Here is a 17,106-nt window from a genome sequence, read left to right as displayed (position 1 = left end):
TGAACATTTTGCGATGTGACTGGTGACCTATTGATCTATACATTGATTCCTATTGATGATGATATAATTCAACATTTTGCGATGTGACTGGTGACCTATTGATCTATACATTGGTTCCTATTGATGATGATATAATTGAACATTTTGCGATGTGACTGGTGACCTATTGACCTATACATTGGTTCCTATTGATGATGATATAATTGAACATTTTGCGATGTGACTGGTGACCTATTGATCTATACATTGGTTCCTATTGATGATGATATAATTGAACATTTTGCGATGTGACTGGTGCCCTAGTGACTTATACCATAGATGAAGTAACATAATACAATGATTCCACTGATTTCTCGATTATTTCTAAATTTAACGATATAATCAAATGATAAATAAGCTTACATGGTTTTTATTAAATGGTAAATAAACTTACCTCTTGGTTTAAAAAAAAATATCTGATTTGAGTCAATAGGAGGTGTTCGACTGTGTAAGGTAATACAATATGTGATATTTCATCACTAGGGCATAAAGTTATTTTTTTTTTAAACTTACTCAAGTTTTACGACCGATTCGAAGCTGACGTTGGAAAATAAAGTGGGGGGGGGGCATTTCTGTCCTGTGTGATGAACAGTATTTTTCATTACTGCTCTATTATGTCGGCCATCTAAATTATAAAACGATAATAACATTGTTTACCTTTATAAATTAGTTCCTAAAACAATTTCCAAATAGGGCGTATGAATACTGTAGCTGTAATTATATATTTATTAATGACCTGCTAACTTACGTCTAACTTTTTAAATTCCGATACAGCAAACTCCAAATAAATACCGGGCATACTCTGCAGGTATAATATCAAATCACAATATAAATGACGATGTTGTATTTAAACATGTAACTTGACATGGTGATTAACCCAAGATCATGTTGATAACGATGCAATGATAGTTTTATAAATCGATCATGTTTTCTTTTTTCTGAAAAATCTGTGGACAAATTTTAAATAGTAAAAATATTAAGTCCATGCCCCAACTAAAGCTGAATATTTTGAAATAGAAAAAAAAGGGCCGATTTAGCCTCGCAACGAATGGATGGAAAACTGCTGTTTCGCTGCAGTATGACGAAAATATTCGTTGACGTTTCCACAATAAATAAAGAGAGTTTTTGTCCAAGAGGAGATGTTGCCAAGAGGTTTAATGAGCGTAGCATCGCCTACACGGAGATTATCACATCTTTGCACCAAATCTCTGTGTTGTGCCAAACTGTGGACCGAGAAACAACACTAAACTAAGTTTACATCAGATAAACTGAGGGCTTTTTGGTTTGTGTAGCCATGTTAATCAATGTTTCATTATGGTTTTAAGTGAATCGTGATTCTGCAATGGAATCAGCTGTTGTCAAACCATGCGTAGCTGAATCTTTTCCTCCTAGGGCAAAAACAGAACCAGCTGCAAATTTTTGTGACAAAAAATGGTCCTCTCATTTTGCAAAAAAAAAAAAAAATAGTTCCGGTTACGAAAAGTGTCATCTCGTCGTAATTAAGTGTTTTTATGTTGATAATGTTACATTTCTTATCTTACTACAATAGATTACATATGTCTACAATATATGTCCATTTAGACACATTGAATATACATAACTCAGTAGATTTATATGTAATTTAGTAATATTGTTAGTAATATTATGTTTAATCGAGAATTCTTTGTTTTTTTAATACGTCTAGCTCAATCTTGAAAAACTATCTTTGAATTTTTTAAAGCTATGCGCAAAAGGGTGTGTGTACCCAAAAATGATTATGCCAAAATCAAAATTATTTTTCTTTATCAACCTAATATCATAACATTTTAACTTTTTAATTTCTAAAAGGGAAATATTTTATTATTTTAGTGATACCCTGAACAGTTGATTCTAAAACACTGAAGTTTACCAGTAGAAACAATTATATTCCATTACTGTTCGTAAGTTTGTAGAAAACATCGCAAACGCAAATGGGAATATTGCAAAAGACAAACAAGAGCAGTTGGAAGTTATTCAGTCCGAATAGAAACTAGAAAAGAGTAATGTTGCAATAAAACAGTTGCTGTAGGTCCATTAATTTTGTTGTGTTCAGAACATTGAGCCATGGCAAGTCTGAGGTTCGTGTAGTAGTGTGCAGGAACATGCCAACTGTGCAGGAACAAATAGAAATTTTTGGCGAATAATTCTTTATCCACCAGAACTTTGCTCTTTATGATTGAATACGGTTTGTCTCATTCGAAGACTAACTGTAAACATTTTTAATAATTATTTTAGTGTGATATCATTTATTGAACTGATTTTCTAGTTATCAAGATTGCCAACATTTTTTTATACTTGTTTTTTTACTATCTTTTTTGTCTGTCATTGGAATTTGTAACGTTTTTTTAATGGAACCATTCCAAACCTTACATGTTACTATGTGTTATATTTTTTTAATATTTAGCATAACTAATTGATAGCCCAATAATGACAAATGACATCTTGGTCTCTTTGCGAATCAAAACATTAAAATACTCCAGGACCTTATTACTTTTTTAAATTACACATCACAGGTGCGCTTAAAAATGACAGATATAAGCTAGATAGATCTTAAGCTTTAAAATGACGTCTCAATCGTAAAAATGGATTAATTAGGACGGCTAAGAAAGGGATTTAACAGGAAAACCCTTTATTGTTTTTATTAGATAGATAGATAAATACTTGAATTAAAATAATCTCCATTTAGTATCTTCAAGTAAACAACTGGCTACAATTAATTGCTAAAAAGGTTACAACTGCTAAACTGCAGAAGAGGGTTATACAGATATAATTTCCACTTCAGGATCCAAATTCAATAGTAAACACTTCTGGGATTTCTTACCCAACTATCTCCTGCGGGCTTTGTACCAGAACTCGATGTTTTTACTCTTTCTACAAGTAAATATTGAATTTTATTAGAAAAACAAGGTTTCGCGTTTATGCCCAAATTATGATTCAAATTACAGTTTTAATTTATTGATAAATTTTAACATTTTACAGTTCAATTCATTGATATAAAACAGACAAATAGAGACAAAGCAGAACACACGAGGACTGCTGAACAAAATAAGAAATATTTCAGAGGAAATATTCTTAAATCCTGTGTTTAGCAAGAGATTTACGACAAGTGTCTGTGCATTCTTTGAATAAGAATTGTCCATTCTTTACATTAAGGTTTCGTCTCAAATGTATATAAATCATTCTAACAAAAGCATCTAATTCAATTTTTAAAAAAGATGACTAAGCACCATTGCCTCATTAATATATTAATTACCAAAATTTATTCAGTTTTTAACTCGTTTGAACATTTGGCAATTACCAGAGACCACAACACACTTTCTTCTGTAAACTACAACATAAACAAATAAAACACTAACATTGGATACGACAGACTGCATAATCAAACATCATAAATTTCATGTGTTCACGGGTGACAATCTGATTAAACTTTATACTATAACCAGGGCCTTGCACTGTTATAGGTTAGAGTTTATTTTTTATTAGAAGTTTATTTCAACGCAACACAGTTACCTAACAACAGCTATGATTGAGACTCTTGAGTATATTAGATCATACACTGCGCTAGTTCTGTCCCCTACTTTCATAACCAGTGTTTACGCCTGCCTAACAATTCGCGGGGTTTTTGCCAACCTCGCTTTTTGCCGCGATAATGCTTATGTTGAAAAGTAAGTGGCTGAATCATTCGTTGTCCTTCTTACCCTCTAGCTGACAAATGTTGTGGGTTTTTACAAAAACCGTTACGACGTTGAACAAATGAGATAAAGACGGTGGATTTCTCTGGTAATTCGTAAGCCAAATTTAAATGCCGCCATGTGCACAGTTAAGAAAACATCATGTATTTGACGTTGCATCAATAACGAGTGAAAAAAACTTTACATAGAGTAACCTGTTATGTCGTTGAGGTTATTGGGGTATGATGGAACTTGTCTCTTGGCCCTCGGTCGACCTGGGGTTCTAGTTCCAGGTAGATGGTGGGTTCCATCATACAGACTATATTTGCAAGAACGATAATCGATGAATAACTACTGTAGTTTATATATCGATGGAATGGCCAGCACCCAACCAATGTATTGTGTTTGTAACCTAGTTAGCCATTTCCTCCTTTAAAATTTTCAAGGTACACTAATTAATTACTTTTCTCAGACAAACAAGGTACATATTTAGTACTTAAATATTCTAGCTAATGGGTTGTAACTCCAAGTTGTGTTTTTTACATTATTTATTGGATACGGTGTCGTACAATGAAGATTGTGCCTCTCCATATGTGTAGGTGAGTTGGCATCTGTAGTTTCTCTTGTAGCGTATTTCAGAGGCTTCTTTACAGGTTTTAAGTGGCAATGGAAGTCCTAGTTCCTCATGCCAGTGTCTTAGTAGTGAAGAACTTAGTGAAGTACTTAGTGAAGTTCTCAGTCAAGCAATACTGCCGAGTCCAGAGGAGAAACATATGGAGCAGCCTGTAGATACTCATCTGATGCGTCTTTGCTGCTTGAGACCATGCTTTCATCACAATATTCCAGATGATCCAGGGTCTTTGTTCACAGAATCCCTGCGAGTTGGTAGACTTAATCCCAAGGAATTGGTTGATCTCCTCGCCATGGGCTGGAAAAATCATACAATGATTAGTACTGTGTACACTTACAATCAACATAAGACATGTTGCATATATACTGTGTACTGTAGTGTTCCTAAATGAAACTATCTTGACTGTCCCGATGCTGGATACCTGGCCACTGACAAATGCACAACTTCCTGATTTGAAGCAGCAAACTCTTGGGTGGAAGCTGTTGAGATTGCCAGCGACCAGAGTCGAAAAATATTATAACTATCTGGATAACTGACGAATTAACATTTTTTCTACGACGCCGGTACTTAAGTGTCTAATTGGTGTGTCCATTTGGTGTGTGTGATATATCCATTTCTGTCAGTTATCCATTTTGAAGACTGCGTGAAATTATGTTGAGATTTTAAAGTAATTTAGAAATAAAGAAACACATAATCTACTTATCTTTTGGTTGTAGCTCTCCCCGGCGTGAAGTCCCAGAAAAGTTTGGAGATCCTCAAGACCAACGACGGGGTTCAGAGTAGATACAGAGTTCCTCTTCGTTTTATCCTTGGAATCGTTCTAGTCCTCTTCAGTTGTAATAAGCCTCCTAAAAATAAAGAATTGTTACAATAATTTTATATCTGAACTTCCATGTAGTGTAATACTCAATTGAGATACATGGATGCGTTTTCAGGATACTAAAATCTTGAGTAAAGTTTGGTAAAAAAGGTATTGTTCCTCCTTGGTTCTACAAGAACGATAACGCGTAAACAAATAGTTATCAGCATTAGCTATACAACCTAACAGGCAATTTATATAACTTACCAAGCAGGGGGGTATTGCTTTGTTGTTCAGAATGGAGTCCACGGTGTTTGGAATGATCTATTACTTCAACATCTTGACCGAACCACTCTTGATTTTGTCGTTCGCACCTTTTGTATTTATTTTTCAATTCATCTGACATTTTTCTTTGTCCGCTGTAAACATTTTAGTTCTGAATATAAATTTGTGTTAGTTTCTATGGATACGAAAATAAATTTTGCATTTAAAATTCAATGAACTCTACTTTCGTTGGTTAATATAATAATTCTTTTCAAATCTACTACATTACTAATGTACTATTTCCGTCCTTTTCTTAGGCTAATGCATGATGTTTTGATTGTAGTTCAATCGTTCTTTTAATGGCTCATAAGAAAACAGGCCAACCAACGTTGTTTTTTCTAGATTCCGAACTGATTCAATGTAATCTTATAACTGAATCTATTTCCAAATAGCAGAAAGAAGTTATTAATATTTTTCCTACAGACACCTGACAAAGTAGCCTTCCTTGCACTGATTATAGCACAGAAAGTTGCTAATTGCTGCATCTACTTACTTTTGCCGCAGAGGTTTTTTTGCCGCACTCCAGTATTCCAAACCAAACAACACAAAACAGCGTGATTTTATTAGGCACGTAATACGTGTACGCTTGAAAATAAGTTTGCAACAAAAGATATTACGACCAATGTTTGGATTTGACCTAACCTAATAACTTGTTGTACAGTGTTTGAAAGAATATTTATATGCATTATAATAACTGTAGGAAAAAAATAAGTTGTTAAACGCGAGTGTTAACTGCCTTTGCCCACTAGTTACACAAATAACTATTTCCTTCATCAATTCGCCATGGATTATAATCACAAATGTTACAAATTTAAATTAAACTAAAACTAAAATGGTTTATTATCATAGTAAATAAATATTGTATCCATCATTGTAATTTTGATATTTTAGGGCATAGTACGGGCATGACTATGTTATAATGTGAGTGCAAAAAAATTTTCTGCCACATCAAATATTTGCTATTTAGACGAGAACAACGAATTTTCACAACAGGCAATATTCTCTCTATCAGGCTCGTTCAATAATGTTCCATTTAACACAGGAATTAAACTCAGCACTCGCTTACATAACTCAATTAGCCACAAAATATAGAAACTAAACAAAGATTAATAAAAAAGAAACAGTAAGAGTAGACTGAACCAGTAATTAACCATTTAGTTTGAAACAGAAATCCAAATTTGGAAAGAGACATTAATCCCTATTTTGTAACCCTCAAAATTGTCCTCCGGTACACTGCACTAACCTACAAACTATTCAAATATTCATTTGAGAAATATGGATGAGTGTTCAGGGTACTGCAATTAGAGAAAAATCGGGTAGATAAGGTATTTGTTCCTCCTTGGTTCTACAAGAACGACAGAGCGTTAACAAAATTTAACAGGCAATTTCTATAACTTACCGAGCAGGGTGGCTATTGGTTTGTTGAAGAGTGTGAGTCCACGGGCTTTAGAATGATCCTTTACTTCAAAATCTTGACCGCACCACTCTTGATTTTGTCGATCGCACATATGTATTTGTTTTTCAATTAGAAATGTTGGTTTGTTCGCTATGAAAAAATTTTCCTGCTTATACATTTGTGTTAGTTTCCATAGATACGAAAATAAATGTCCATACCATTCAATGAATCCTCCTTTCGTTGGGTAATAACGATGAATACATACCTTATCGTTACGTTTCAACTTAATAAAGATTTTTTGATTGTGTTCTTTTGTAAATATTCCTCATAAGAAAACTGGATGAAAAAGAGCCCTTTTGACGGATCTGCACCAAACTTCACTCGAACCATCCTTGAAAGATGCTTAACAATGCCTGAAAGTGTCATTACAATCTGTCAAAGCGGTTTCGGAGTCCATAACGTATATACACACATACATACATACATTGTTCCTCTTTTATAGATATAGACAGATGTAAAAACAATCAGACTTACTTTCCTACTCTACTTTCTGCTTTCTGTTTCCTCTGCCATAGACATGGAGTGATCTCATAGATCCACATTTGCCTATGTTGTAGTACTAGCTGAATAGTTGGCACCTTGGCAATGATCGTGACATTTGACAGGGCATTGGCCACCTCTGCCATTCCTGCAATTAATCTTGTTCCGTCCGATTATTTACATTCTATGTTTACAAACTCAGCATTTGGTGTAGTTTTTATTCAATTGTTTTTCATAATTCATGATTTCCGTTCTTTATAATTGACTTGGTATGTGTGTGTGTAATTCACTTTGGATGAGTGCATCTAAAAATAAAGCGGTCATTTCGATGACCTTTTAAAATGCTCTGTAACTAAGAACAGCTGTTTCTTAGATAGTAGACTTATTTAGAAATTCTATTATCAACATTTATCAACCATAAAAAGCTATGAACTGTTCTCAAGATTGAACTACAGTATATGTTTCAAAAGCGAGTGAAGCGAATATGTCGACCCTTCACGGCAAGTGTTTTTATTCTGAAAAATACCTGTAAAGTATTAAACTTTTAAACTGTCGATAAAAAATCAAATACAAATAAAAATTGCTGCTGCCAAATATGTGTTGTTAAGACAATATTATCATATGGAGAGATGGATAATTTTCTAATCTTTATAGTTCACATTTCCATATAAAAAATGATAAATTTAAATCAATGTAAAAAAGTGCCACACGTACAGTATTGTTTAAAATAAAGTAAATAAATAAATAAAAAGGCCTTTATCGAGTTTCAATTAACCGCAATTTGGATTTTTACAAGACAAGTTTCTTCAAACTAGAAATAATAAGAATAAAATTTTACCAGTTAACAAAGTAAACAAGTTTTTTTATATTTCTGAACGAAAATTCTACAAATTTGAAAATACACCTTTGAAATTTACTCCTGCCCTAGTAATTTCCGTAGCCAAACCGTTACCAACAGCTGGTAAGATGGGCAGTAGAACAAACAAGAAACCTTCGTTGAAACGGAAAGAGAAATTTGACTTTATAGAGTTGTTCTCCGTGTTTAATGGGATGTCAACGTTTTGGCACTAGACAGAGTGCGAAAGAAAGTAAGAATCAGCAAGCCAAGCCTGGTCTCCACAGATGCGAGGGTTAAAAACACAATCACATGTGTTTGAAACTTCTTGCCAAACACTCTGAGAGTCATCCATCAATATTGATTGTGGGACAAAACTGTCAGTTAACTTGGACAGAGTTGGGAAGTGATATTTCTTTGAACTAAAAAATATATATAAATATGAACCCCCACCACAGCAAACCTGCAGACTAAGCAAATTCAATTAATACTGCTGTGTGTGGTTTAGCATCTACCTGGCTAGAATTGAACTAAATTATTCTCATAAAATTGTCAGATTTATTTACTATTTAAATATCAATAATTTAAATGAGTAATCGGGTTTACCGCTACTGGAAAGACAATAAGGTGTGATTTATTGAACTATTGATAGCTAAGTATAAAGTAAAAAATTCCAAATTTCATTAAAATATGTCATAGACAAGCACGCTACGATAGTAAATTATTCTCCCTGAGAACAATGTGGTAGTTTAAATTTACACTTTTTTTGAATTTTTTCCATAACCGTTATAATCCACTTGCTAGGGGGGTTCCCGTGTGCATTTTATGTATAGAAAAACACCCTAAGGGATCATGTAGGTACTATGTGGGTTATCATTTTTCACGTGGGTGCCAGCTTGGCAGAGTGGGCATAACCTCAGAATCCGCCATTTTAAAAATGGCGGCGGCATTTATTACATGAAACTCATCTGGAGCTTATATCTCGAAAACGGTAATATATAGCGAGTTACTTTTATTACAATAAATGTTGCTTACACAATGAGGAACAACTTTTGTATTTACAAAAATGCCCTAAATATAACTATTTAGGAGTAGTTGAGCAATTTATGTTAATTTGACCTCTACATTTTTACTCTGTTTGATAAAAAAATTCTAATATCTTTAAAAAACTGTTCCTTTTTTAATTTTTCACATTATCATTTTCACTTATTGCTCTTTATATTTAAGGTCAAAATACTTCCACCGAAGCAAACCTGCAGACTAAGCAAACACTTACCTGGCTGCATTTCTACTAAAATATTAAAATTGTCATATTTATAGTATTAAACCTATTCATTTTATCTCTGTTGCCAAAAAAATCTAATAATTATAAAAAATCTGTTATTTTGTAATTTGGCACATAGCACTTCGCATTTAAGGTAAAAAACCTGCAAAAAGCATTCGAGAAGCTTCTGGCAGATATATAAGTTATTAAAATAATATAAAATATTTTTAAATTAATTTTTTATTATTAAATGACGCATACAAATATAAAAATAAAAATAAACCTTTCTATATAATTAATTTTTATTATTACAAATAATAATAAATCTACGAATGTAATAGAAATTATTATTATAATTCATAGCATTTATTATTAAAACGGCGATGGAGCGGGAACGGGACCGGCGGCAAAGTTGGTGCATCGGCCAAGCATTGACAACTCGTTAACACAACCAGTACCTTGACATTGTCTTTGGTGGTAGGCTGCTTCGGACTGATTGTATTGATATTGAACTAGTTTCGTGGATCATACAATTTAAGCGCAGTTATTGGATCTAAATTATAAGCCTTTTGGGTTGAAAGGAATTAGATCTGTTCCCTTTTATAGTCATCAGAAAAATGAAACTGTTCACAATATACTTGTGAGCATTGCGGCAAAGAGTAACCACCATCACTGTGTCCAAAACTCAAAGGATCGAGTTGAAAAACGTGTTCTTCCATGCAATGGATTTGGATGTATGTACAATAAAAAGCACGTAAGATATGCTGTCTAGTAGCTCTACTAGACAGAATTCTTCACGAGCAAAGGATGCAGTTCTTTAAGAGTATTCGTTGTACAGTGACAGTGTACGTATATCCAGTGTCTTAGATCATTCATAGTTTCACACTGAGTATCCTTTTTTTAATGTGAACTAGATACTTCACTGTGTTTTTCAAACTTTATTCTATCTCTTCCTCCCCATCTTTTCCAAAGTCCATTAGCAAAGTATTTGGATTACATTTTAGGGTAGCACGCTTTGTTCCAAATTTGCTGGCAAAGTCACAGCCCGTTAAAATATGGAGTGCTGGGAGAACTGAGCAAAGGTTACTTCCAAGCCTGTTTCCTATAATGTGAACTAGTACATATCATGAAGTTCTGGCTGTACCAAGTTGCATCCACAATTCCTGCAAACCTTCCGAAGAGAATCCATTCATAAAGTGTAAAGCCAAATCTATGACATCTATTCTGTATCCGAAGACAGAACTACGACTTAATTTGATAACTCGAGCAAAAATGATCAAATCTTAATGAAATTTATCACAAACGTGTAAACCTACGTTTTCAGACGAATTTGGACTACTAAACCAGCACTATCGGACTATGGGAACGGGGGTTTATGGGGAGTTTTATGGGGTAAAAATGGATTTTTCCGATTTTCGACCCTAAAAACACAAAATTTTATAATGAACGAAACCATTTTGTAGAGCTCAAAAAAGAAATAACTTTGTATATTGAAGCGCTGTATGCCCAAAAGTTACGGAGATAAAAAAAAGTTAAATTTAAAATTCCCATGTTATTCTTATGGAGAACAAATAAACTGTTTTTAGTTTGCTTGTTTATGGATGTATTATAGTCAATTTCAAAATGTTGTTTCATTCATACTAAGCTATCAACATTTCAATAAAAATATATAAAAAACACCTCAATACTTTCCCGGAAGCAGCAAACTAGTAAAGTACTCATTACAAATCAATGTCATTTAAATAGGAAATCAATCTGTCAATATTAATATTTTAGTAGAAATGCAGCCAGGTAAGTGTTTGCTGATTCTGCAGGTTTGCTGCGACGGGGGTATTTAGACCTTAGATGTAAAGAGCAATTAGTGCTATGTGCCAAATTTAAAAAAAAACTGTTTTTTAAAGATATTGGAATTTTTTTATCAAACAGAGTAAAAATGTATAGGTCAAATTAACATAAATTGCTCAACTACTCCTAAATAGTTATATTTAGGGCATTTTTGTAAATACAAAAGTTGTTCCTTATTGTGTAAGCAACATTTATTGTAGTAAAATTAACTCGCTATATATTACCGTTTTCGAGATATAAGCTCCAGATGAGTTTCATGTAATAAATGCCGCCACCATTTTTAAAATGGCGGATTCTGAGGTTATGCCCACTCTGCCAAGCTGGCACCCACGTGAAAAATGATAACCCACATAGTACCTACACGATCTCTTAGGGTGTTTTTCTATACATAAAATGCACACGGGAACCCCCCTAGCAAGTGGATTATTAGGCATACAACAACGCTTCAATATACTAAATTATTTGTTTTTATGAGCTCTAAAAAATGGTTTGGAAATAAATTGCAAAATTTTGTTTTTATGTTGAAAATGGGATAAACAAGATGAATCGATGAACTACCTGCTGTATTCTTTGGATTTGTATTATATCATTTAGTGGAAAGAGTTCTTGAAAACAGTAAGGCTTCTCGTGCTAAACAGTGAGTCACCTAACCTTTCTGATTCCTAGATTTTTATTTCCTTTTTTTATTTACCTTCACATCCTAGGACGCTAGGTTCTAGCCCGGAACTGTTTTACACATTACTTCAGGCTAGTCCTAAAGGGCCGTGGCATTATCACTTAGCTAAAATCCATTGGTGATTGGCAGGATTTGAACCCGGGACCTCAGGGACCGCAGTCTCCCGCTCCACTAGACCAGCTTGCTTCCTTCTGTTTCCTAGATAGGCGGGGACCTACCCACACTTTAAAGGAGTATGGTGATTCGAAGTGCATAGCTTTATGTCAGGACTTTAAGACACATCTATCATTCCCCCCCCCATATCCCTTTCTATCATTAAATGAGGTGCATCTAGAAATAAAATAAATCTTAATAAACTAATTTAAGATGTGTGTATCAGCAAACAAAAAGAATAAAATGAATGACACAACATTCTGTTACAGAACATAAGGGACCAAATTACTGCAGCTAGCATTGCAGGGATTCTTCATGAGTGTATTTCTCCTAAATCAGGTAAGATTGTGTTCAACTTGTTCTAATCTCTTTTATGTAAAACTCTTGAATTGAAATGTCTGGAAAAAGATGTAGTATACTGAGAAATAAATATACTTATGTTTTGTACTTGTGATAATTTTACTGCTCTGTCCGGTGAACTGAAGAGCGGTGTTTTGTTTACAATTCGTTTCTTGCTATTTTAGTAATTTATAACCTCATTTAACCAAATAAAACTATTTAATCATAAACAATAACTTGTCCACTAGCTATATAATCAAACAGTGAGGCACAAATCATGAGAAACTAACCCTAAAATAATATAAACAAATTGTAAATAAAACACGACTCTGCAGTACACTGGACAGAACTAACAATAAAATTAGTTTCAGCTGTTCCATAAGGATGGGAAATGTACTAAGGGAGTATGTTTAATTTATGGTATAAGCTTCCTAGCTTGCACGGTCTGACCACTGGGCTACTTAACATTATTTGATGAAAAAGCCGTGCATTTCTAAGTATAATGGATCAGAATTTTATGTAACAAATAATTTTCTCATGATACAGAATTGTATGTATTATTTACGAGTATTTACTGATATCCGCAGAGTGACAATCATCATCAGGACTCTTGTCTGGTTTGCAAAGACTATTCTCCTTCTAGGAAAAAAATATCAAAACATTTTGAATAACGTTCTTTATTATTCATTAAAGAATCAGTGTCATTATAGAATCTGACATTGAAGGGGAAAACCTGATTTTGTATTATATACTACATCAAATACAAAATTTATGTATCTTTTAACAGGTGGAAGCAGGGGTGCTTCCCTTAGGAGGTTGGTGGATCTAAATGCTACCAACATAATAGTCAAGATGGTCAATCAATGTTCTTCTCCGTCCCAAACTTCCTGTGTTCCAGAGCCTCTCCTTCAGGAACTTATTTTCATCCTGGGACAACTTGCCCAGAAAGGTAGATTCATCACAGATTTGAATTTTTAGGATTTGGTACTGCTTTGTGATTTTGGCGGATGATATTAATTGAACAAGTTTTTATGATTTATCTAGATAGGTAGCTGATTGGTTACAGTGCTCTCTTAGCAATCAAAGTTTGCCAGTCTGATTGATTAAATTTGATTCAATTTGATAAATTCTCCTGACTGTCGGTAACAAAACAACACAAGGCATTTTATCTTATTCTTTACTCAGCGACTCAGCACTCCTGGTTGCAGGCATGATATAGGCGATATTTATATTTACTAATGGGGCAGATCCATATACCCTCAAATCAACTTAGTTTCCTCCCCAAAAAATCTTGTGATGAAGCGAATGAAAGTTTGTTGTAGCCATGATGCCTGTTGGAATAGCTATACAGTACTTAAGTTGTTGAAGATTTGTTATTCATAATTTCTATAAAAAAAAATATTTTTCAGATAGCAAGTTCTCGCTGAAGGTTCGGCTGCTGAACAGTGTCAAAACATTCCACTACTTGTTAAGGATTCACTACCACAATCACAACAAGATGTTGGTGCCTGTCCTCATCATTGTGAAGACTCTAGCAAGAAACGGTGGGTTCTGGTTGGTACCGTTCACAATAGAATTCCCGTCATGAAATAGACATTCCATTCCAATGTCAGAGTGGAAAGGAACTTAGTTCAATTGAGCTACTACTACCTACAGAGTGACTCTTTTTGACCCGAGCCAAAGTTTCAATGAAGTAAATGAGTGAGGGTTGAAAGACATTTTTGCCTGTGTGATCAACTATATTGTTGTCATACTGCACCATTATTTAAGCAAACCAGGTTACGAAACAAAAATACTTTTCATATAAAGATAACCTCTTTAAACATCGTTCAACTTGTTTTGCTTTTTGCTTATGCAAAAAGACAGATGTTTTTTCGTCTATTACGATTGTGTTAGTGTTAGTGTACATGATACCATCAATGTGTCAAACTATTGACAATAATACAACAATAAGCTTTTAGTGATTAAACAATCGACAACAGCTGATTTTTATTCCCTAGCGAGAAAAAGAGTTACTTAAGTTTCACGATGCATGTAATACAGTATGTTACAGTATAACAAAAACACAATTATGCTCATTTTGAATAAAACACCCACTTCAATCGTTTGGAATAGGAAAAGCATTGTTTGAGACTGATTAAGTCATGCTTGGGATAGGAAAAGTAATGTTATTGACATGCAAAGTCCACTGGAATTAAAATTAAATTAATGATTTTTCCTGAATGTCTATGATGATAACTGACTATTTTCTAATACAAAGTAATGAAAAAATCTTGGTAAAATGTATTTTATAATAGTATTTTTTTTATATTTGAAATCCACACACTCGTAATAGTGCCCTATTTAACATTGCAGCAAACACCACTGCCTTGCTGGTAAAGGACGGCATTGCCACCACGATGGAGAAAGCTCTCGTCCAGATCGGGTTTTCTCCCAGCATTCGTCTACGGCTTCTGCTCAACGTGCTCAATTATCTGACAAAAAATAGTGAGTTTGCAAAGAAAATAGCGTCAGGAATTACCGTGATTAGGTATCGTACATAAAATGTTTTAGTTGCGGCCCTCTCCATCTGTTATACTCCATGAAACCTAGATTCTTACTCTTGGTAAGAAATGCTAGTCTCAAATGTTATCATTATTGAGAGTACAGTTGTTTTATTGTTTGTTTGCAGATGTATATTTAGCAAACAAGTTTCTTATTCAATGTATATTTTTTGAGAAGGGTAGTGTTTTTTGTGAGGGGTGTGTTTGATATAGGGTAGTTATTTTTAGTGAGAAAGAAAAGATGCCCAACTAACTCGCTCAGGGCCTAATTCACACAGAACAGACGTCGGGCGGAGACGTGGCAAAGACATATGTCCCTTCCTCGCCTCTCCATGTAAACAAATTGGTCAATGCAGACACAAGTGACATGGCGCGGGCGGCTGCCCTCCCGCTACCGCCACTTCGCTTCGGCGTCCCTCAAGGCGTATCGGAAGTGGCATGTCCGTAGCGCGCCCGTTGTTGGGACTGCAAATATTGTACTTACCAACCTTGTTTAGGTAATTGTGAGTTGTTTCTTGTTCTGTTCACTATGCGAGACGACATTGAATTCTATCACAGATTTTGTGAGGAAGTTGAAAAATTCCTTTGTTTGTACAATCACAGTCGTACAAACTAACTAATCGACACAGTCGACAGACATAAATAACTAACAGAAATAAGCAAAAATCAAAGCTTCTAGTCTACATACAAGTTTTCTCGCCACTGTACCGTCCCTTCTGTGTGCATTGTACACGCCACGTCTCTACCATGTCCGTGCTTCGTCTATGCCACGTCTCTGCCTGACGTCCGTTCTGTGTGAATTGGGCCTAAGAAAGTACTTGCAGACAGTTGATGCACACAACATAATTAAAATGAAGTTACACTCCAGCAAGATTGCTCCTTCAAATTATTCTGCTTATTCAACTTCACCCTTTTAAAGAAGCTCTCTGTGAGAATCGAAAATATTTAGTTGATTGTGTGTGAAAACTTTGTGTGTGCTATAAACTGCCTAGAACTATTTCCTTGTGCAAGTTAGTTCTGATTGGCTACTCATCCCATCCTTAATAAGTTTCAATTTGAATTTAATGTCAACTAATTAAAAGCACTCTGTTATTTTCTTTCTATGAGCGAGCTGGTCTAGTCGTAGAGTGTAAGATTTTGGTCCTAAAGTTCCAAGTTTAAATCCCCCCAACCATTAGTGGGTTTAGCTATGTGATAACTCTGTTGTAGCCTATAGTAATGTGTCAAACGGTTCTGAGCTAGACCCTAACATCCTATGATGTGTCAGTAGGACAAACTTATCCTTTCTTCTGTTTCTCAGACAGATTCTGCGCGTGGATGGTGCGCACTGGTCTGGTCCAGATGATGGTGAAGATGTTTGAAAGGTGGGAGAGATACGATGGCAAAATGAGAATCAAGATATGTAACTACACACTGCTTACTTTACAACATGTCTGTACTACAAGTAAGTGTTGATTGTAGAATAAGTAAAAACTTGGGTTTGGATCATTTTTACTTAGGTGTGTTTGGATTGATTACACTGAAAAATGGTGTACTAATTTCAATGCATGCAAAAAAAGATTGTTTTATAATTTTGGGTACAAAGCCACTTTATGTTGGGAACCTATAAAAAATGTACTACCCAGACGTTTGTGTACCCAAAGTTAGATTATTCTATAGTGTAGGGAATAACTGTCAAGAGATGTTTGCAGTAATTATGACTAAACAGTTTGAAATCATAACTTGTATAGGTCGGCTGCTTAGACCTGAGCACTAATGCTAACCAATGCTAGAGGAGGTTGCTTTCTAAGCGACCGAGCTATAGGAAACTTGTTATAATGTAATTTTTAATATGATGAATATTAGTAGGCCTACTGTTACTATTTTTACCCATTTCTTTGATCTTAGTGCTGAATATTTTTTTTTATAATACTATTAAATATATTTTACCTAAAATAATACTGATTTTATGTTAGCTCGTAATGTATTAAGCAGGTATAGAATACTTATAATTCAGGTAAAGCCAAAAGGTTTTTTTTATAAATATGAATACA

The 17,106-nt window shown here is 34.3% G+C and overlaps 1 protein-coding gene across 2 annotated transcripts in view; it reads left to right on the top strand.

Annotated features, from left to right (window-relative positions):
- LOC128996294 (cytosolic carboxypeptidase 1-like) overlaps positions 1-17,106 on the top strand; it is a 161,227-nt gene that overhangs the window by 52,282 nt on the left and 91,839 nt on the right. For both annotated transcript variants that reach the window (XM_054421520.1, XM_054421519.1), the window contains exons 4-8: positions 12,461-12,530; positions 13,318-13,479; positions 13,940-14,074; positions 14,886-15,017; positions 16,374-16,517. In XM_054421520.1, coding sequence (XP_054277495.1) covers positions 12,461-12,530; positions 13,318-13,479; positions 13,940-14,074; positions 14,886-15,017; positions 16,374-16,517 — 643 coding nt within the window. The remainder of the gene's footprint in view (positions 1-12,460; positions 12,531-13,317; positions 13,480-13,939; positions 14,075-14,885; positions 15,018-16,373; positions 16,518-17,106) is intronic.

The sequence above is a fragment of the Macrosteles quadrilineatus genome, unplaced genomic scaffold (assembly GCF_028750875.1).
Source record: "Macrosteles quadrilineatus isolate MER2022 unplaced genomic scaffold, UCM_ALF_1.0 Scaffold_6__1_contigs__length_79288215, whole genome shotgun sequence".
Lineage (NCBI taxonomy): Eukaryota > Metazoa > Arthropoda > Insecta > Hemiptera > Cicadellidae > Macrosteles > Macrosteles quadrilineatus.
This window is presented reverse-complemented; position numbering and strand designations above follow the sequence as displayed.